This window comes from Octodon degus, unplaced genomic scaffold (genome assembly GCF_000260255.1).
Source record: "Octodon degus isolate 3935 unplaced genomic scaffold, OctDeg1.0 scaffold00033, whole genome shotgun sequence".
Classification (NCBI taxonomy): Eukaryota; Metazoa; Chordata; class Mammalia; order Rodentia; family Octodontidae; genus Octodon; species Octodon degus.
This window is the reverse complement of record NW_004524609.1, coordinates 8353740-8377352: the sequence shown is the minus strand read 5'-3', so window position 1 is coordinate 8377352 and position 23613 is coordinate 8353740. Positions and strand designations below refer to the sequence as shown.

The 23613-nt window shown below is 36.0% G+C and overlaps 1 protein-coding gene across 5 annotated transcripts in view; it reads left to right on the top strand.

Moving 5' to 3' along the window:
- LOC101570776 (ATP-binding cassette sub-family A member 9) overlaps positions 1-23613 on the top strand; it is a 164845-nt gene that overhangs the window by 10324 nt on the left and 130908 nt on the right. For all 5 annotated transcript variants that reach the window (XM_023713887.1, XM_023713886.1, XM_023713885.1 and 2 more), the window contains 8 exons: positions 913-1074; positions 3970-4073; positions 4633-4859; positions 13373-13514; positions 14226-14411; positions 16344-16491; positions 17921-18089; positions 22226-22284. In XM_023713887.1, coding sequence (XP_023569655.1) covers positions 913-1074; positions 3970-4073; positions 4633-4859; positions 13373-13514; positions 14226-14411; positions 16344-16491; positions 17921-18089; positions 22226-22284 — 1197 coding nt within the window. The remainder of the gene's footprint in view (positions 1-912; positions 1075-3969; positions 4074-4632; positions 4860-13372; positions 13515-14225; positions 14412-16343; positions 16492-17920; positions 18090-22225; positions 22285-23613) is intronic.

Genomic DNA, 23613 nt, shown 5'->3' with positions numbered 1-23613 from the left:
ATATATTAATTTAAAGTCACAGTGATACATGCTACTGACTAAATAATTATCAAAATGGAGTATAAATTGTTTAGGTCATACAGTTGTCCTTCTAAATCCTCTCATCTTGATGAAGATTTAGTATGGGGAGATCCTCACTTTTGCTGGCCACAGTGAAACCACAGATCTATAATTTCACATTTGCAGAATAGTGAGGGAATATATCCACTGGTGTGTGTGTATTTCTTTAATATAGAAATTCAGCAATTATTGTTTCTAGCTTAGGGGAAGACTATAAATAGAAGATTGGGTCATAGTTATTGAATCATAATTATGGAAAGTATAATATAGATAACTGAAAATTAATCTTTTCTGTATATAGTATCATTTGTAAACACATTAAAAGCCTCCATTCTAAACTAGGTCAGGGCAAATAGAATTAATACTGTATTTCATTCATGAGAAAATTGAGTATAATCTGGCTGTTAATTTCTAAGAAGTGAGAATTATGGCTGTTAAAAACACTTTATCTTGTTTCCAGTATAATACAAAGGTTATATAAATTGTCTTTGTTTCTGTAACTATGAAATCTTGAATTATTGGCTGTATTGTAACTAAAACTATTTCCTTTTTTAAATTTTTAGTTCTCTTACTAATCCTACCATAATGTCATTTATGTATGTAACACTTGCCCTGATGCCTACCATTATTAAAAGTAAACACTTAATTCTAATGTTATGTCTCCTGATTCTGGAAGCTAGAACATTAAAATTAAATCTCCCCAAATGCTTTTTAGATTATTTGATTTCATATAAAGTGATTTTAGTTTAAGTCGAATCACAATATCTGGTAACACATTGGCAGATATCGCATTTTGTTTTGGTGAAACTCTACAACCATTTTCTATGTCTGCTTTTACCTTGTAATTCACAGAAGAAAATGTCATTGGGGTGCCAAATAAAACATATATGGACAAAATGCTGATGCAGGAAATGCCATATGCTGTGGGAGTCATCTTCAGTGATACTTTTTCTTACAAGTTAAAATTTTTTCAAGGATATACAGTTCCACCTTTGAAGGAAACAGATTTGTCACGTGAGTTTTCACATGAAATTTCATGTCATAAAATTTCATGTTTTCAGCTAAAGAAGTAGTTGGCAATCAATGTGCAGTGGAGATTCTTTAAATAGCATCTGAGAACATAGAAGGCCTTTTTATTGTTCAAACTTACTTCAAGCCCCAATGGATATTTCCACTAGAGGTAGAAATCTACAGTCAAAGGTTGTAGAATAGTTCGACATATGTTAAGTGAGCCCTCGGGTGTATGCTGTAAGTATTCAGGTTGATTAAGACTGATAGGTCCCAGTAACAGAGGCAGTTGAGCTTATATCACTTTCTATCTGAATATCAAACACCTTAGATAATAACATGGAACTGCTATTTTCCAACAACCATGGATATTCATTAAGCTTCTCTTCTGGATGGTTAACAACTAAAGTTTGCAGACCAAAAATTAGAGAAAAAAGGGGCCGGGGAGATGGCTCAGTAGAATAAGCGCTTGCCTGGCAAGTGCAAGGGCCTGAGTTCAATCCCCCGTTCTGTAAAATAAAAAAACATTAAAAAAAAAGATTAACAAAACTTTATTTTAAAAAATAGAGAAAAAGAAGGGCTACAAGGATAGCCAATATTTTGGCCCTAGCCCTTCAAGGTTAGTGAGGACTCAGGACATAAGAGAACCTGTGCTATAACATCCTGTAGCTGAGTGATGTCACAAATGTTCTGTTCAAGATTATGGGGCCACAGAGGAAAGTGATTGAGGATATATAGTGTGCCTAAGGAGAGTCATCTAGGGAGAAAAAAATCTCTCAGGCTTTCACAGAGAGCAAATTGGTCAAGCAAGGGCTGTGACTCATGCAGATGGCTGACTCTGACAAAGGATCTACAAGGTGCTGTACAGAATTTCAGGGTAAATCCTGAGGAAGATTTGACCGACCTTATCAGATACAAAAGTTACATTTTTAGTTATATAGGTCTTGCTTTAACTTGGTCTTAACCATTCAGCAGAAAAGTATAACCACAAGACATAAAAAGTAAAGCCATATTAATATGCTGAGCTGTAAAAGGCTCAAGTCAACAACTTCAGACAATTGTCAGTTCTGCTGATAACCAACTCCTATTATGGACTATAGGGCTATATTGGGTTATTTTGCTGTATTCAAGTACCTACGATCTTTGGACTGGTATCAAGTATGAAAAGGACCTTTAAAGACTTCTCCAAATATAGCTTCTCTAACAGCAATGGAACACCCATCTCTTATAAATCAAAACAAAAAAAGGGGGATATAAAGGAAGGATCATTTTGTAGTGAAAAAGATATATATGTACATACAAAACAGTTAGGATAGATATTCAGCTACTTTCTCTTAGTTTAAGAAGAAAGAGTTTTACTAATAATGTTTAGACAAGATATCATGTCTGCATCTTGTAACTACTACAAAGACAACAATATGCAATGTATTAATTATTATAATTGTCCTGTTTTGAAACTGTCTCATTGTTTTCTTTCTCATTAAAATTAATAAAAATTTAAAAAAGACTGATAGGTCCCAACATCCGTTGAGATTCCAATGTAGTAGGAAAGATGTTAATGGCAAGTGCAAAGAAAGCCTCTTGTGGTGTCTTAGACCAGGATGACATCAGATACAAGGAGCTAGTGTTATTGTATTTCAGACAGAAGACAAATGGGAAGAACCTGAGGTAAAAAAGGTAACTGTAAGAAGCACATGAAAAGCAATGCAATACGAGAATGAAGCTAATGGTACTCAGGGGCTATGTCCTGGGGCATCTTGTGTACCTAGATTGCAAGCCACTGATGCACTTAATCAAGGCAAACTACAGAAACACTCCCAAGGCAGCCCAGAGAATGTATAGCAGATGTTTCATGGAGAAGGTAGCAAAACCTCCCATGGAGCTGATGGTGGCTCAGGTGATAATTGAGGCAGCTACAAGGAAGAGAGACTGATTTATTGGAAGATCCCTCAGGCAAAGAACTGACGTGACTAGTAGAATCAGTTCTTTCCTATTCATGCACTGAATGCGTATATTTACTCTGCACTGCTTGCAGTCCTGGGAACTGAAGATAACAAAGCACAGAGCTTACTATATACTCAACAAAGTAAAATAAAGCAAAGAGACAGTTCAGCAGTCTAAGCCCCTATGTGGCAAGTGCAGGGATGTGGGTTCAATACCCAGTACTATATTTCATGCCAGTCACTGAAACTGGGCAGGGTGGCACATGCCTATCATCCCAGCACTGGGGAGGCTGAGACAGGAGGATTACTATGCGTCTCAGCTGTCTAGTGACCCTGTACCAAATAAATAAATACGTAAAAGATTTTTTAAAAAGATTAATTGTAAAAGAGTGATTTCAAATCTTTTATTTTTTAAATAAATCTTTTGTTTCTTTGTTTTTTTAGTACAGGGTCTCACTTCACAGCTCAGACTCATAGCATTCCTCCTGTCTCAGCCTCCCCAGTGCTAGGATTGCAGGCTTGTGTCACCATGCCCAGTTTCCATGACTGGCACAGTGCACCCAGTGTTCCAGAGCTGGTACAGCATGTGGTATTGGGGATCAAACCCAGGTCTTTGCGCTTGCAGAGATCCAGATGAAGGGAAAGAGTGAACCTTGTTCATGTGGAAGGAAATCATTGAAAAACAGAGAAAGTTGTAGGGCTGAAGTGTGTTTCCTATTTTGAGAGATGGCACGGAGTTTAAGGATTATTGAAGCAGAGTGTTTACTTTCATCTTTTTAAAAATTTTCTATGATTTACTGTACATTCTTAGTCTTTATAAATAAAATTACTTTAGGAAGAACTCTCATTCTCTTTTACGAGAGTAAAAGCTTGATGGTGGCTTTCCCTGAGTCTTATTTCCTGTTTTCTAACTCCTCTCCTCCTGTAACCATGAATATACTCTTCTTTGTGCTTATAGCTCATTGCTGGAAGGGATATGATGCTTTCTCATGCAAACTGGCCATGTACTGGAATAGAGGATTTGTGACTTTGCAAACTGTCATTAATGCTGCTATTATAGAAGTAAGTCTTCAACTGAAAAACTGTAACAGAACTTCAGGTTAATTTCATATCATATCATGTAATATAAATCAACTCCAGCATCAGCAAGCTTTTGATGAAAACTGACTGTCTTAGTTCATTGGTGCTGTTATAACCAAACATCTAATCCTGGTTAATTTATAAAGAACAGGAATTTTTTCATAGTTTTATGGGCTGGCAAGTGTAAGACCAAGGGACCCGGTTTCTTGTCCAGCTCTTTGACGTGACACTGCTCTGTTCCAGGAGGGAATCTACTCCCTCATTACTTGTCACTTCCCAAGGTCCATACCTCTCGTGTCAACACAGTTGGGGTGAAAGTGCAACATAAATTGTAGAGGAGAAACACTCGAACCATAGCAATGTTGCATACTCAGGTTTCCACTGTGACTATCTTTCATCCAGCTTTCCCTAATTCTACAATCTCGTATAACTGTAATACAGCACTAAGACCAATAAATGAACGTCACCAACTCCAAAAAAGTCAGATTTCATTGGTATATATCCTTTCAATAATTTATGTTATGTCCCCTTAAATTCTTAGGTCACAACAAATCATTCTGTGATGGAGGAGTTGATGTCAGTCACTGCTATAAATATGAAGACCTTACCTTTTATTTCTAGATACCATTTTCAAAGTGAGATATTTATTTTGTTCTGCTTGATTTACTTCTCCTCATGTATATATTTTGTATCACTTGACATTACAAAAGAGAGAAAAATGTACAAAAATCTGATGAAAATGATGGGTCTCCGTGATTCAGCATTCTGGTGAGTGATTACAGTAGTGGAAATGGATAATCAGAGAACTGTGAAGCAGTGAAAAAAAATGTTATTCTTTCTGGGCATCATGGTTTAAACTTAACGTGCTGGCTGTTGTTTCTTCATTATGAATTCTTGATTTAGTATTTAAATGTACCATGGAAAGTAGCGATTGCAATCTACTGGGCACTTTCTTGGTGCCTTTAATGTTCTAAGCCTGGGATAGAGACGCTGAGCATCTAAGCTGCAAACAAAGAAAGTGAAAGTGAATCAGAGTCCTGCAGCATCTAGATGTTAAGTACCAGACCCGGGACTCTGACCAGGGTCTTCTGGTGCAGGTCTTCTGCTTAATCTGCTGAGAGCTGTCAGCTGATTTCGCCAAGCTTCCTTGTGCCGAAGAAAGTAGCCCAGTGGGTTCAGGGACTTTGCCACCAGACACTTATTTTTTTTTTTTTTGGAGTAAGTAAATACCATGTTACAGTTAAATGTGCTACCCTGTGTCATGTACCCAGAACATGTTCCCACACAGGCTAGCATTCGGGATGGCTTAATCGGAGCTTTCTTTCATAATTTAATATCTTTTGTGCTCCACAAATGATTTACAGTGAATGTGAAATATAAATACAGCTGCATGGGTTGGTATCATAAAACGAGTAACTGTATAGAAACAAGGAGCAAAATAATAAACAGATGAGATTAGTAAACAGAAAGCATGTCATATAAACTCTCAACTCCCAAGAAAACAGAACTGTAAAATGATCAGTGGTAGGATGTGTATTGCCTAGGAAAACAAAAAATAATCTGTTTATTTTACCCTCAAAGAACATAATCATTTTTAAAATACTGAATATTGAGTAATTCTCTGTGTACCCCATAAATCAAGAAAATATTCTTTATGGACCAACCAGGAATTTAAATGAAATATTTATTGAATAACCCTTTGTAAGCTACATATTCCCTGCAATAATCTTATGATCTAAGAAATTTTTACTTTTCTGTTAAATATGCTTTGTTAAGAGAGAAAATTTTATTTATTTTTAATTGAGTTTTGTTGATACACTTTAGATATACATAATGATCACATTGATCATAGGGAATTTGTACCTGTACATGATATATATTAATTTCGCTCTTTTTCCCTGTTCTGTCCCCTCCTTTTAACTCCATTTTCCCTTCTTATTTACAAAACTCTGTTTCCATTGTATCCTTCTTTTCTTATTTTTTCCCTTTTGCCTTTCTTCTTTTCTCCCTCCCCCTTCTTAGCTCACATTTAGCATTTTCTTCCCATTTCATAATATCTATTGTGAAGTATTATTCTTATTTATACTTTTAGTTTCTCACACCAAAGAGATAGTTCAGTATTTATCCAAGTCTTTCCAACTTACTCCCTTGAGTATAGTCTCCATCTAGATATAAATGTCTCTAGTTTACCCTTCTTTATGGTGGAGACTATATTATTTGATTATATAAAAAAAATGATATCTTCTATATCCATTCATTAGTTGATGTGCATTTAGGTTGTTGCCAACATTTAGCTATTACAAACCGTACTGCTATAATCAGGGCTGCACATATATTGCTGTGGCATGACATTTTTATTTCTTTGGGGAAGATACCAAGAAGAGGAATAGCTGGGTCAAATGGGGCCTCTAGTCTTAGATTTTTCTTGAGGAATCTCCACACTAATTTCCAGTGGTTGCACCAGTCTGCACTCCTACCAAGAGTGGGAAAGGTTTCCTTTTTCCTCGCAGCTCCACCAGCATTTGGTATGAGTTGTTTTCTTGATAAGAGCCATTCTTTCTAGGGTGAGACAGAATCTCAGTGTTTGATTCGCATCTCTTTAATGATGCCAGTGATGCTGAACATTTCTCTATATGTGCATGACATTTCCACTTTTTTTTCTGAGAAGTGTGTGTTCATCTTAGACGCTCACTTTGGGATTAGGTCTTTAAATTTGAAGAATCTGATTTTTTTTTTCAATTCTTTGTAAGTTTGGGATATTAGCTTTTTAAAGAACTGCTGGTTAAATCTCTTTTTACACTTTATGGATTGTCTTTTCACTCTATTAGTGCTTTTGTTCATGGAGTAAAGGCTTTTCAGTAACATGAGATCCCAGTTAATTATTCATAGTATTTCGCATAAAATCAGGGTTTTATCCATGAAGTCTTTTCCTATACCCATGTCTTCAAGAATTCTACCTATTTTCCCTTCCAGCAGATTTAGCATTTCTGTTTTAGTGTTTAGATCTTTGAAGTTTACTGCATGGTCATAGGCATGAGTCTAGTTTTAATCTTTCTCATGTGAAGAGCAAGTTTTTCCAGGACCATTTATTGAAGAGGCTATCTTCTTTCAGTGTGCACGTTTGGCCCCTTTACCAGAGGTAAGATCGTTGAATGTGTTTTGAGTAATTTCTGTTCCTTGTTGTTTGTTCTATTGATCACTGGGTCTGTTTTTTTTTTTTTTTTTTTTTTTTAATGTATTTGGTACAAGGTCTCTAGTGTCTCACTATGTAGATTGGACTTGTAGTGGTTCTCCTGTTTCCTGCCTCCCAAGCACTGGGATTGCAGGTGTGTACCACCATACCTGGCCTCAGTCATCATCTCAGTACATCCCTGGGGTGAGGCCAGCACAGCACACCAGGGATCGAACTCCAGCTGCTGCACTCTGCCCAAGTAGGCACTTTGTGTGCTGAGCTGTCTGGCTGGCCCTTGGGTCTGGTTTTGTTGTTGTTGGCCTTTTTTTTTCTCTCTCTCTCTCTAGTATTATTCTGTCTTTATCACAGTAGCTTTGTAGTATAATTTCAAGTCAGGGATTGTGATGCCTCCTGACTTGCCTTTTGTTGCCCAGAATCGTTCTTGCTATTTTAGGTTTCTTCTGGTTCCAAAGGAAGTTTGGGATTTTTTTTCTCTATTTCTGTGAGGTGTGCTTGTAGTATTTTGATTAAGATTGCATTAAATCTGTGTAAAAAAGTTGGGAGTATGGCATTTCACTATGTTGCTTTTTCCTACCCAACAGAAGAAATGACTTTCCATTTTCTTTTTTTTTAAATTAATTTTATTGAGAAACAAATAGCAAAGAGACAGTTTCAAAACTGATTAGTAGGACAGTTTCAATAATTAATGCATTGCATCTTGTTGTCTTCATAGTGGTTATTCATAATACAAGATGCAAACATGATAGCCTGTCCAAACACTATTAGTACAAATCTTTCTTCTCAATGAATTAAGAGAAAGTAGCTGTATATCTATCTTAACTATTTTGTATATACAGATACAAAATGGTCCTTCCTTTGTATCCCCTTTCTTTATTTAGTTTTGTCGGAGAGGGGTATTCCATTGCCATTTGAATATTGTAGATGCATGAATTCAAAAATAATCCAATATTGACTTTCCATTTTCTGATATTTTCTTCAATATCCTTTTTCAGAGTGTACTCACTTTCAATACAGAGATCTTTTACTTCCTTTGTTAGACTGATTCCCAACTTTCAGATTTTCTATGCTATTGTGAAAGGTACTGTTTCCATAATTTCCCTCTCAGTGAGTTTGTTATTTATGTACAGGAATTTGAGTGCTGATTATGCATCCAGCTGGCAAATAAATTTGATTAAATCTAGAAGTCTTTTGGTGGTTTTGGAGTCTTCCTTCTATGTAGAGTATTATGTCATCTGCAAATGATAATTTAACTTCTTCTTTTCCTCTCTCTATTCCTCTTATTTCTTTCTGTGTCTGATTGCTCTGTCGGTGTTGCCAGAACTATATTGAGTGGGAGTCATGATAGTGGAAATTCTTGTCTTGTTCCTGATTTTAGAATGAAAGTTTTCAGATTTTGTCCATTTGGTATGTTGTTGGCTTTTGGTTTGTCATGGATGACTTTTATCATATTGAGATAAAGACTATTTATCCCAATTTTCTGTAGGGATTTTATTATGAATGGATGTTGGACTTCTCAAATATTTTTTGTGTGTCTATTGAGGTGCTTATGTGATTTTTATCTTTAGCTCTGTTGACATGGTGTAATACATTTATTGATTTGCATATGATGAACCTTGTCTGCATCCTGGGATAAATCTTGCTTGGTTATGGTGTATCTTCTAAATGATTTGTGCATTCTATTTGGTAGTGTCTTATTAATGATTTTTGCATGTACATTCATTAGAGAAATTAGACTATAGTTCTCTTTTTTGGTTAGAACATTCTCTGGTTTGGTATGAGGGTAATACTTGCTTGCAGGAAAGACTTTGGAAGTATTGCTTACCTTTCAATTTCATTAAAGAGTTTGGGGAGTAATGGCATTAGTTCATCTCTAAATTTCTTGTAGAATTCAATAGTGAATCTATTGGAACCTGGGCTTTTCTTTGTTGGTAAATTTTTAATTACATTTTCAATTTCATTTACTAGTGTTGAATTATTTAGAATTTTTGTATCTTCTTGGTTCAACTTTGGAAAGTCATATGTGTCTAAGAATATATTCATTTATTCTGTGCTCCTTTTTATTAGTGTAAAAGTTCTGGGAATATGTATTGATGATCTTCTGGATTTCCAATTTTCTATTGTGACTTCATTCTTTTCATTCTTAATTGTGTGAATTTGAATCTTTCCTTTTTTGATAAGGCCAGGTAACGGTTTATCAATTTTAATTTTTCCAAGAACCAACTCTTCAATTCATTGATTCTTTGAATTTTTTTATTTTAATTTCATTAACTTCTGCTATGATCTTTATAATTTCCTCCCTTTTATGAGCTTTGGGTTTGACTTGTTCTTTTATTTTTTTCTAGAAGTATGAGGTTCAATATTAGGTTGTTTATTTGAGATTCGCTGTTTTCTTGGAAGAGAATTCACCACTATAAATTTCCCTCTTAGGAGTGATTTCATTGACTTCCATTTATTCTGGTATGTTATATCAGCATTATCTCTTAATTTCAGATAGAATTTAATTTTATTTCATCTGTGGCCCATCAGCTGTTCAGGAGAGTGTTACTTAATTTCCATGCATTTTATGAAGTTCTTGTGTTTCTTTTTGTCATTTATTTCCAATTTTATTGCACTATGGCCAGATAATATACATAGGATAATTTTTATTGCTTCACACTTAGTTAAGCATATTTTGTGAACTACTATGTGGTGTATTTTGTGGAATATCCAATGTGTAGCTCTGAAAAATCTGTACTGATATGCTATATGGTGGGACACCCTATAGACATCTACTATGACCATTTGTTTACAGTTTTGATTTAGTTATAAAATTTCTTTATGGATAATTTTATCTAGTTAATGTATTTCTATCAGAGGAGGTTCCCATTATAATTGTGCTGGTGCTTATTTGATGTTTAATATTTACTAATATTTGTTTTATGTAGTTGGGCACACTTGTATTTGCTACATTTACATTTGATTTTATCTCTTCTTGGAGTTTTCCCTTAACATGTATATAGTGACCTTTTTTATCTCTTTTGATCAGTTTTGGCTTAAAGTTTACCTTGTCTGCAAATAGTATAGCCACTGCTGCTTTTTTCTGCACTCTTGTCACACGGAGTATTGTTTTCCATCCTTTGACTTTTCAGTGTATGAATTTCTTTTTTAGTTATTTTTTTATTGTATGTAGCATATTATTGGATTTTGATGCTTTTGATTCTGCCAGTTGATTTTTTTATTAATTGAGATCACTTACACTGATGCTTATAACTTTTATGAATTCATTTATCCTTATTATATTATTTTCCTGCTGTTGGTTTCCTGTATTGTCCTTCTCTAGAATTGCTTGACCTGCCTGGTGGCTTCTCTCTATTGGTTTTCTTGGAATTGTGGCCTTTATTATCTCTTTCTAACAGATACTTCAGAACACTGTGTAGAGCTGTTTCGGTTATCTAGAATTTCTTCTTTTCTTCTTTATTATAGAAGTATCTTATTTCTCCATTGATTTTGAAAGGTAATTTTGTAGGGTACATCAATCTCGGTTGGAGGTTGTTTTCTATCAGGACCTGAAACACTATACTCCAACCTCTTAATGATTTAAGAGTTTGTGTTGAAAACTCTGCTGTGACACTAATGGGCTTTCCTTTGCAGGTGATTTGTTTCTTTTCTCTAGCCTCTTTTAATATTTTGCTCTTGTGCTGAATTTCTAAAATCTTGATGATTACATAGCTTGGTGTAGATTTATTTTGGTCATAGCTAATTGGAGTTCTATATGCCTCACTTACTGTATGTCAAATCTTTTTCCATGTTGGGAAATTTTTGGCCATTACTTTAATGAACAGGATTTTTGGCACTTATTCTTTGTCCAACTTTGTCATTGACTCTGATCCAGAGATTTTTAATTTGTATGAACTGAAAAACACAAAAAGAGGTAGTCATATCTTTAAAAAGGAGAGAAGGACTTTTTGCAATGGAAATGGGGAAGTGAAATGGATTTTTAGCCACCTACAGAGTTTGTTAGAAGGGATTGAACTCAGGCCTTGCACTTGCCAGTTCATTCCACTGAGCCATCTCCCTGGCTCCTAAAGAGTTTTTTTTTCAGTACTGGAGATTGAACTCAGGCCCTTGTGCTTGCCAGGCAAGTGCTTATTCTACTAAGCCATCTCCTCGGCCCCCGAAACATTTCCACAAAGTGATATATATCTACTGGAAATATATTTTATGACTTTTTCTTCCTAATGTCATAAATGCAAAATGTGGCCAGTATTTCCCTTTTAAATGTTATGTCTGAGTTACTTGGTTTTCGGCCAGAAGCTTTTCATAGATTTATTAGCGTTTTTTAAGTCCACCCTGTAACTGGTTCCTTTTTCTAGGTAATGTTTCATTTCTTTCACTTGTAATGCTCCTACACTGTAGATTTTCCATTCTTTTTAAAAGTAGTTTCCTTCTGTATTCAGGAAGTGAATTCTTCAGAATGTGTTGGACTTTTAATAAGTGCTGATATGTATAATATCGGCCAAAATATTGTGATCTCAAGAAAATTAAAAATAAGTCAAATAAGCAGCAAATGCAGCATAAACATGTTCTACTAAGGCTTACTGATACCAGGTCTTAGTATTACTACTTGTGTTGCAGTTTTGGCTGTTGAATTAATAATTATGAAGCTTTAAATGGGAAAATGACTATGTAAAAAGAACAAAAGTCTCTAGTTTGATCTGTTCCTTGCTACTAATTTATTTTTGACTGTGGATAAGCCTATTAACATAGCAGAGATCAATATTCAATTTTCATATTTGTAGAAAAAGAAATTTGGACTAATGCACCCCATAGTCTGTTAGAGCAAATATTACATAATACTTCTTAACAAATACTTTGTGAAAGTGTGAACAGAAACATATCCAAAGCAAAGCAGTGCAAATATGTAAAGGCATATCATAATTTATATCAATTTAAGAAATTATGAGAAGGACTGGGAAGAATGGAATGGGCTTAATAGAGTTATAAAATTTCAATTTTCTACTACTTCCATAAATAGAGTAGAGATGCATTTATACAGAGACCCTCAGGAAGGATCACACTATCACGTGCCCCTGACAGTAGAGTTACTCAGTTGACCAGCAGCTGCTAAGTATCATTTTATTCTATAAGTCGGACAATTTGGAAATATTAACTAAAGCTGAAGATACAGAGATTTTTTGATTCAGAATCTGACTGTGCAACTCAGGCTTGAACTCACCGTGTAGACCAGGCTGGCCTTGAATCCACTGTGATCCTCCTTTGTGCTAAGATTATCAGTCTGCACCACTGTGTCCAGCACTTTGTTTGTTTTTGTGAAGATACAATCTTTAATTCAGCAATTTCTCTTTAATTATATTTCCATGCATTTTCCCTAATAGTCAAACAGAAGAATATTCTTGACAACATTGTAATGAGAAGACAAGTGAGAAACAACATGAATATTCATGGGCCAAAGACTAGCATATGGTGATATAATGAAATATTATAAAGCAGAACATGATATTCTTTATGCTGACTAAGAAGGGCAAATAGTAGAGGAATACATATAGCATTGAAGTTTAAACATTTTTACAGTATTTATATAGTATATACACAGAGAGCTGATGCCTCATGGTAGGTACCAGCAAGAACGTGCTCTTGTTTGTAATCACTCACTGAATTATAGTGTCCTTCCCCATTAGTGCTTACTTATACTTATTCAGTATCTATTACCTCTCAGTGGTAGACACAATCAGATTCATAGGAATTATAAACAATGTATTTAGAGAAGTGGTTACCTTAGTGGGAGAAAGATAGATTATTGAGGTCAGGTAAGAGGTGCATTACGGACTTCTGTTACATTATTATTATCATTATTATTATTATATTTTTTTCTTTTTGGTGGTCCCAGAGATTGAACTCAGGACATTGCGCTTGCCGGGCAAGTGCTTAGTCTATTGAGCTATCTCCCCAGCCCTGCTTCTGTCGCATTATAATTACCGTATTTATTAACCTAGGTGACTAATGCAACTGTCGTATTATTTGTTAGATGCTTTTATGTAGATATTTCTCAATGAAGTTAAATAATTTTCATAATTTTATCTTTATTTAGGCTCTCCTGGGGTTTAATTTATGCTGGCTTCATCTTCATTATTTCCCTACTCATTACAATTATCATAACAGCCACCCAAGCTATCGTCATGACTGGTTTTATGGTCATATTTACACTTTTTTTCTTATATGGCTTATCTTTGGTAAGTTCATGCATTTATTGCTATTTTTTTCCATTGTCAGTCTTAGCTATCTGTCACACATGTTGATGTCTTTAGTACAAGTGTCATTACACCTTTCATGCCATATGTGTGTGAGCTTGCTTGATTAAAAAAAAAATAACTATTGATGTGAGAGAATGACTTAAGTCCACATGAAACTGGATGCTCTTTTGTGGAAAAATCTGAATTAATCAAAGGATGTGTCAGAAAGAAACATGGTCTTGAGTTTAAAACTACCTCAGATTTTCTAGATTATTGTTGAAAATTTTTCTTTACATGTTTTTTCCTTAAAGCTCTCCATTCACAACATTTCTTCCTTTTATTTGTTCTTTTCTTCCTTTTCTGAACAAAGACTATCAATGTTTTCTGCATAGGCTATAGATGCCTTTCCTTAGTGCATTAATTTAGCTTCCTTCAGTTTTTCCAAGTCTGGACTTCTACTCTATCCTGGTCCAATCTCCTTCTGGTCTCCTCCACCCCCTCCTTAGCAACAAAAGCCCAGCATGGAAGTGGGGCCCATACAGCTCCTGTTGGAAAGAAGGGTAAAGAGCAGGACAGAACCATTACACCTTAACAATTCCATCACTTTCTCATTGATAATTGTCTTTATATTACAAGGCATTTATTTTATTTTGCCACCAACAATTCTCAGTGAACTAAATACATTTAACAGCTAAATGTCCTCTCTTTCAGGTAACCTTAGCTTTCCTGATGAGTGTGCTGTTACAGAAAGCTGTTCTTGCCAATTTGATTGTGTTTCTCCTTACACTCTTTTGGGGGTGTATGGGATTCACCTCATTTCATAGACAACTTCCTTCATCCCTGGAGTGGATTTTGAGTATTTGTAGCCCTTTTGCCTTTACTTCTGGAATGACACAGGTAAAATCAGTTAGTTAATTTGTATGTAGATTTTCCACTTTTTTTGTTGCTGTATTTTAGGGAAGGGTCTACAGGGTGTTCAGGGTCTCACTACTGGATCAGACTTGTAGTGATTCTCCTGTTCACAGCCTCCCAAGTGCTGGGATTACAGGCATGCGCCACCATGCCCAGGTTCAGTTGCTCTCTCAGCATGCCCCAGGGGCGGGGCCAGCATGGCAGGCCTGGGGATTGACCCCCTCTCCCCAGAGCTTGCAGGCACTTTAATCCACTGAACTATTTGGCCGGCCCAGTTTGTCCACTTTGAAGCTAATTTGAAAATGTTTTTACTATTCTTGTAGAAAAGTTGTCATCTCACAAGTGAACTAAAATTATAAAATTTTCCAGACTTTCACCACTAACATGTATTTTCCTTTAGAGGTATTTCTTCCAGATTTTTTTCCTACATACAAATATTTCCTTTCACACAATAAAAGCATCCTGCTAAGTTACTCAACTTGCTAAGTAAACCTATTATAAAAGCATTTAAAATCAATCATCAATCAGATATAAACATAAATGATTATAAAGCAAATTTAAATCCATGAACTAGATGAAAAAATAGAATGATGTTAAACATTCCAGTCTCCAAAAGTTAATATTTTATGACAATCACTTTCCTGCTTTTCATCATACCCTGTTTGTGTTTCAGGATATAAGTTTTTAGTTTTGCTTATTTTGACTCTTATATAAGTTATATTGCATAAAATATATTTTGGGAATTTGGCTTTTTTCATTCCACATTATAATTTTAGATATCATTTGTAGTATTTGTGTAACTTTAGTGAAGGGTTGCGTCACATTCTATTGTGTAAATATGCTATCAGTTTTCTTCCTGACAAGTGACATTAGTTTCTAATCTTGAAGATTTACTTTATTGATTGATTGACTGCAGTGCTAGCAGTTAGTCCAGGGTCTCACATGGTAGGCAAGAGCTCCACTACTGAGCTGTAGATTCTGATGACTTAAAAAAACTCTACAACAAAGGTTCTTGAACATGTTTCCTACTGCTAGGTAGTGTGTCCTGTGAAGATGAAATCTTCATCTTAGTAGCTGTCACAAATATTGTTTTTCAAGGTGATTGCATCAACTTATTTTCATACTAAAGCTTCAGTTTTCCAATTTTTCTAAATATTCACTAACATTTGGCATGACAAAGTTTTCCAAACTGTGTCATTTTAATTTGTGGTGACACAAATCATTCATATTAATAATCATTCTCATGGTTATTACTATGCCTTTTCTAGTTACTGAGGGAGCCGGACACCTTTTCATGTTTGGTGCCTATTTGGATTTTTCCCTTTTGTTCATTGCCCGTCCAGGGTTTTACTTACTTTTCTCCTGAATTTTCCTTAAAGTTTTTAGGAGTTCATAATATACTGCTAGATATCATATATTTTCAGCTATTTCTTAATGGCAATTTTTATGAAGAAAGGTTCTTAATTTTTTTTTTTTTTCAGAACTGAGGATTGAACTCAGGCCCTTGCGCTTGCCAGGGAAGCGCTTATTCCCTGGCCCTATTAGTTTTGATAAAATTAGTTAATAAGATTTTCCTTTTCTATGAAATCCTTTTGTATCAATTGAAAATTTTCATGTCATTTGTTACATTAAATAAATATTTCCTGACAACTTGATGAAAACAAACAAATGAATTTTAATATAAATTTTTATACTGAGCAAACTGTATTTTTTAAAAAACAGTACCTCCTTTGATATTCTTTTAGTCACTATGCAATAGAAATATATTAATGAATAGCTTTGCTTCTTAAATGTTTGATAGATAACTAGTAAGGGATTCTTGAAAAAGCTAGTTAGTAAAATAATAACTCTTGATACTATGCCAAATTATGTATTTTCCAATTTATATTTTTATTGTTATTTTTGCTTATCTCTTAGATTATCTATGAGGATTACAACATGAATGGTGTAACTTTCCCTGACTCTTCGGGAGATTCTTATACAATGCTAGCGACATTTGCCATGTTAGCTCTTGATGGTCTTATCTACTTGCTGTTAGCACTCTACTCTGACAGGATTTTACCCTGTGAGTACTAGTGTATTTTGCTCTGACCTCCATAGATACTGATTACACTGCCTAGTTTTTCTTAAGGTTATAGAAACATATTTTTAGAGGTGAAAAAGAGTAGTTTTCATCTCAGTCCAAATGAATTCTTTTTGTCTACTTCGTAGTTTTAATAGTTCAAAGGAGTTTTCATGTAAAAAGTTATTCTTCTAACTTCACATGGTGGTATATTATACTTGCATGATAATACTACGTATCAAACATTATAATTACATAGTAATTAAATAATGTTAGTTTTACAAGTATCTTTTCTTTTTTTTTTTTGTATTTTTTAGTAAGGGTCTAAAGGGTCTACAGGGTCTCACTATGTAGATGAGACTTGTAGTGATCTGCCTGTGTTCAGCTTCCCAAGCGCAGGGATTACAGGCACACGCCACCATGCCCAGCCTAAATTGCCATCTCAGTGCGCTTCGGAAACGGAGCCAGCATGGCACATGAGGGTTTGAACCCTGGTCACTTCATCTGCCTAAACAGGTGCTTTAATCCACTGAGCTATTTGGCTGGCCAGTTTATCAAGTATCTTTAAAAGTCTTTTGAATAGTGATACTTAGGATGTGTATCAGAATAAGTTGAAAGAAACTAGTTCTTGCTATAGTTTGGCTGGCCCTGGGCCATTACACAGTGGACATGTTCTCTGATAAACACTTGATTGGCATTAGTCTAACATTTTGTATATTTACATTAATTGTGTAGTTTTCTTTATCAACTGAATTTTACATAAATTCCAAATTCTTCATATAAAATAGTATCAGAATGCTTTTATCTATGCATGACCTTATTTGTTACTCTATTTTTTATATTTCCTCCATTTTGAATATAGTTAAGATTGTCTTATATGTTTATATGTATTTTTGATGTATACTCCATCAAAGGTCATAAGTACCACTTCATTCTTTTAAATTTGGAAAAACAATTATAACATAACCATATTTATCCAGAAGTGTAATTTCATTACACATCTTTTTACTAAAGATATACATCTTTTTATTAAAGATAAAGACATATCCTTATATGTCAGCACAGATTTCAAATTATATTCAAGTGTACTGAATATAATTGAGAACTGTATTACTCTCAAACATATTTCTAATTTTATGTGCCATACAATACTTAATTTTATCCATTCTTCCAAATATCTTTTAGATCATATATTGTTCAAACCTTTAGTTTATGTTTTGCTGAAAGTTCTGTTACATGTTTTCCGTGTTATTTCCTTTAAGTTTTCGTTGTTCACTTCATTAAGTTTTCTTATGAATAATGGGACATGAAAAGGAAAATAACTTTTCCACCGTATTTGAAAGTTCAAGGCATTTTGCACTAGTCTTTGGGCTTCTCTGTTCATTCTCTCAGCATTACGGATCTGATACTATGTTGCCTCCTGGTTAATTAGATGGCTACGAACGCCGTTATTCTCCACTATTTTGCCTGAACTCATCGTCTTGTTTCCAACACCGAAAAACTGATAATAAGGTCTTTGAGAAAGAGGTAGAACCTGAGCGTCACTTTGATGATTACTTCGAAGCCATCGCCCCTGAATTCCAAGGAAAAGACGCCATCAGGTACTCACTGACGTTCATAGTTCTGGTAACATGGGCTCACTTGGCTGAAGACTCGTTAACCTCCAGCAGGAGGATGAGCCTGAAGCAAAAGGGGCTTGTCTCTGTCAGCATTACTAAACTGTTCCACCGCCATCATCCCCAATTTCTCCTAACTACGGAGAAGAAAATTTCCTTTGTTTGCCACCATGCAGTGTCCACGTCCCTTGCTATCTTTACTTCCCCACCTCTGTCATCTGTGCCCTGCCCTCCTTTGTATTTGTTGTTTCCATTCTCTGAACTCTTGTCTTTTGTAGTTCCACCCAGCTTTTGTGTTATGGTAGGTGATGTAATTTGTAAGGATTCTTACATCCTAACACCATTCTTATCTCCTATTTGATGTGCAATTTTGGAAAAGTAAGTAATAGTCTCTGAGGCTCAGTATTTTCTATGAAATAAAACAAACATTGAACTTCTTAGGGTTGCCATACAATTTAGTAGGATAGCAGAATCCTATGAGGAACGCTTAGAGTATCTGTTTTCAGGTAATCCTTTCAGCAGCTTCAAGTCCAAGGATATCGAATTGCGCACAAGTATTATGGATTTTTAAAAACCTCCAGATTTTTCTACTATGTTTGAAATGAATTTAAAGGAACAGATAATTAAATATTAACTTTTTTGTGTATTGTGTCTTCATACAGTATTTACAATGTTCCGGGTATGCATTTAATTCTCACAAAAAGCTTTCAAAGCCTGTATTTCATTTTCCTCATTTGGCAAAAAAGAAAAGCAAAGTACAAAATGGTGAAATCCTCCCTCCAGTGTCACATGACTTGTAACTGGAGAACTGGGGCTGGCATCTACACAGGCTGGCTATGGAATCCGCACTCTTAGCATCTGGCTACCACTGAGATAACAGGAGGCAGAGGAGAGGGAGAATACAGGAAGTGAAATGTGCTGTTCTTCTGTAAGACAAAGAGCATAGATAGGCTGAAGCTGTTTACCTATGCTTTGCCTGCCTAGCTGGTGTCTGTCCTTCCTCCTGCTAAGCTTTCTGAGGGGAAAAGAGGCCACACGTCCTACCAGCTAGTATATCGGGCTTGTGGGAGCTACTTATCCAAATGACAAAGGCCCAGTGAGAAATGATCCCCGAAGTGTCAATTCCAGTCACATCACTCCCTTTATATCAGCTGAGAACACAAAAATACAACTATATTATTGTGAAAATCATAGTAATTTTCTGAAACTGGTTCTAGAGCCACAGAGCAGTTTAAAGCTGCCCTTTTCCCCAAATTTCTGACCCTTAAGTCTGTCTTCCTTCTTCACTTGACCCTTCTTAGTAATATCATTCCCCTTCCCCCACCACTAGAGCATGCTGAACTTATCCCAATCAGTCCTAATGTGTGGCTTCAATTTGTTATGGATATGAAAAGTACTAAGGGATTGATTCATTTTTTCTCATGAGGTCTGTGTTTCAGGGAAAATGAATGATTTCCCTTTCCCTGGTAGTCTTTGTGCTTTGTGTATCAAGGGGTATATAAGAGAGCTTGCAGAGTTCTGACCAGAATCACAGTCTTAGTTCCATAAAAAGATCTGTTCGTCATTCACAACTGACTCTCTCTTACCCATAATGCTTCATTCATGTTCTTCTCTGTGTGCTTCTACAATAATCTACAGATGACATGGTATTGTGCTTATGTTGCTCTACATTGCTTTTACACTCAGCAATATTTTTTGAGCTCTATTTGTATTGATAAGAAGAAACTAATGTACCAGTTTTAACTTCTCTATGCTATTTTAAGGCATGAATCACCTTATCCCTTTTGACACTTAATGGTATTCTATTTTTTTCTGTATTATTTTAGGGAAGGGTCTACAGGGTGTTCAGGGTCTCACTACTAGATTAGACTTGTAGTGATTCTCCTATTTACAGCCTCCCAAGAGCTGAGATTACAGGTGCACGCCACCACGTCCAGTCTCAATTGCCGTCTCAGTGTGCCACAGGGGTGGGGCTGGCATGGCAGGCCTGAGGATTGAACCCCTGGTCCATGTGCCTGCTTGCAGGCGTTTTAATCCACTGAGCTATTTGGCCAGCCCTCTGAATGGTATTCTAGTTGTCTCCAACACTTGGCTCTTACAAACAGGGCTGCAGTGAGCATACTTTTTAAGGACAAGTGGGATAAGATGATGTTAATGAGTGCATATGTGCATTTGTGTATGTGACAATGCAAATGCATGTAGGTGGTACATTTGCCCTTGCATCAGGAAAATAAAAGCAAAGCGCTCTAACCTTCATGCAAGATATGACAGGTGCTTTGCTTATCCTGGCGCATAAGACACGAAGCAGAGGAAGCTGAAAGAGGTCCCTGGAAAGACCATGAGAATTTGCTTTGTTCAGAAAAGCCTTGACTTTCCCTCTAAGGCTCATGAAGAAATCCTGAAGAGTGTAGACAAGTGAATAGAACAACAGGGGAAATAAATCTTCCATGGGCTGGCCAAATATCTCAGTGGATTAAAGTGCCTGCAAGCAGGTGCAGGGGCCAGGGGTTCAATCCCCGGACTTGCCATGCCAGCTCCGCCCCTGGAGAGCACTGAGACAGCAATTGAGACTGGGCGTGGTGGTGCACACCTGTAATCCCAGCTCTTGGGAGGCTGTAAACAGGCGGATCACTATGAGTCCGATCCAGTAGTGAGACTCTGAACACCCTGTAGGCCCTTCCCTAAAATACAAGAAAGACAGACAGACAGACAGACAGACAGACAGACAGACATCCTCCTACTTTCTGTGTGGAATGTGAGTTCTAGCGGGGAATCTGGAAGTAGGGAAAAGAACTATAGGTAGTAGACAAAAACAGAATTGACAAGCGACTAAATGAAAATTATAATTTCTATGAGAAAAAAAAAATCTAAGGTTATAACTATTACCGAATTAAATTTTACAAGGCATCATAACAGGACAGATGATTGATGAGTCTGTGTAAGAATTAAGACAAGAGAGGAATGCGTGTTTCACATGCTCCACAGTGGTGGGGGGCCAGGTGTAGGAAGTGATAACATGAGCTGTCCAGCTTCCCAAAGCAGGGCTCACATTAGCACCGTGTGGGGAGCTTTCAGAGCATCCCGAGCCTCAGCCTTCATTCCTCATCAATTAATGTGACTCTTCAAGGGGGCGCTCAAGCTGGAGTTTTGTTTGGATGCCAATGTTTTTTCAAGTAGGTAATCACTTATTTAAAAGTGCGTGTGTGTGTGTGTGTGTGTGTGTGTGTGTGTGTGAGAGAGAGAGAGAGAGAGAGAGAGAGAGAGAGAGAGAGACAGAGACAGAGACAGAGACACAGAGGCAGAGAGACAGAGACAGAGACAGAGAGACAGGGACAGAGAGACAAAGAGCAAACCTAGAATGAGACAATCCATTGTAAAACACAAAAAAATGCTGTGTACAGTGAAATGAAAGGACCTTAGTAAGAAACAAAGAATAAACATATAGGAGAACATTTGGAATGTAGACCCATCTAACAGGAGAAAGGTGGCAATAGGGACTCAATCCAATAAAGCAAATATGGGAAAGCATTTCTTTTCACTTGGTAACTGGGAAGCAACTCATACTTTCAACGTGAAGTTCCCTAGAGTGGGCGGTGCAGACATCAGGACACAAGCAAGGAAGAAAAGACAAGTCAGGAAGGAGGAGACGATTGGTTTATATGTTATTTTGAGACTTAGGTAAAGAAGGGTGAAAAATCCAATTGTCTCTTAAGCATTGAGTTCAAAAGAAGCAACCAGAGAGAATGTCGTGGAAAATGCAAAAGCGAAGGGTCTGGCCAAGGCGCAAAGCGTGGGGAGAAAAGAACATAATGGTTGATGATGACTCCACGAACAGGAGAAAGAACTTCACAGGAGCCTAAAACTAGAGGAAAAGCACACTGCAGGGCGTTCGTCTCCTTTCTAAGCAAAATGTTGGCGTTTTAATTTTAAATTTCTAGAGAGTTTTTAATTTTTATATTTCAGAGAAAATGATTAATTGAATATAAGTATTTATCATTTAAGTAGGCTGATGATGTCGTCATGACTGAGGCAATGGCTTGATACCTCCTACTCTAACTAGGCTTGTTCCTGTTCTATGCCCTTTTTACCTGTGTTGACTAAGCACCTCTATGTTATTACAGAATCAGAAATGTTAAGAAGGAATATAAAGGAAAGTCTGAAAAAGTAGAAGTCTTAAAAGGTAAATTTAATTATTTCACTGACTTTATTGCAAAAAATGGGAAAAATTCAGTGTGCAAGTTCTGAAACTTATTTGCATTAAAAATAGTGCAAATAATGTAACTTTTCCTCCTTTACATTAATCTTGAGGAATCTGTAGTAAAATTCTTCTAGAAATTTTATGGGTCTACTAATTTTCCAAAATAGGTTCATACAATGAAAAATGCAGTTTCCTTTGTTTTTTAAGATGACTCGGATATGAACAATGGCTTGTATTCCATATTTGTATTATGAGGAAAGAACATCTAGGCTAAAAGCCTGATGAATTTATCTATGCAGGGAATTTACATAGTTTATACACACTGGCACAGGATTTAACTAAAGTAAGAGGAAAAAAACTGGAAAGTGTACTAAGTTCACAAGTCAGTATCCTGTAATAAAATAACTTATAGCTGAATGAACACTTTGTGCTACATATTCTAAGAAATATAGTTTTATATATTTTTAAAAGCTTTAAAGTTAGCAGTTGCATTTCATAGAGGTCTATTTGTTTTGATTAAGAATTATTTTAGAGATGTAAAAATAATTTTTACAAAAGACAGAAACCTTAAAAGCTAAACATAAAAGAAGGGCCACTGAGGTCATTTTACCTTCAGTGAAGTTCATTTTAGCATGTACTCTGAGCTCTGCAAAGTGATTTATATGGGGTTTTTCATTAACTTTTATGAAAATCATAGTAAAGTGCCATTTACTCTGCAGATGAAGAAAATGGGGCTTCGATTTAATTTTGGCAGTAACATGGGTCAGTTAAGGCCAATGTCCCTTTGCTCTGAAACTGTTTTCTATTTTAAAACAAAAAAACCCCCACATAAATGTTGTTAAAGTACTTTGATTTTTTCCAATATTGTTTATTGAATGAGTCACTAACCTGATAAACTTGAAAGATTATTTTTATTATTCTTCATTGTGATATGATTTTAAACTTGTATTCTTTTTTTTTTTTTTTTTTTGAGACAGAGTCTCACTCTGCAGTTCAGGCTGGCTGTGAGCTCACTTTATAGCCCAGGCTGGTCTCAAACTTGCAACAGTCTTTCCTGCCCCAGCCTTCCAAGTGCTGATATTACTGGCATGAACCACCATGCCTGGATAGACTTCTATTCTATCCCACTGATCCCTTTATCCTGGAGGGAGGAAGGGAGGGAGGGAGGGACGAGGGAGAAGAAGAAGAAGAAGAAGAAGAAGAAGAAGAAGAAGAAGAAGAAGAAGAGGAAGAGGAAGAGGAAGAGGAAGAGGAAGAGGAAGAGGAAGAGGAAGAGGAAGAGGAAGAGGAAGAGGAAGAGGAAGAGGAAGA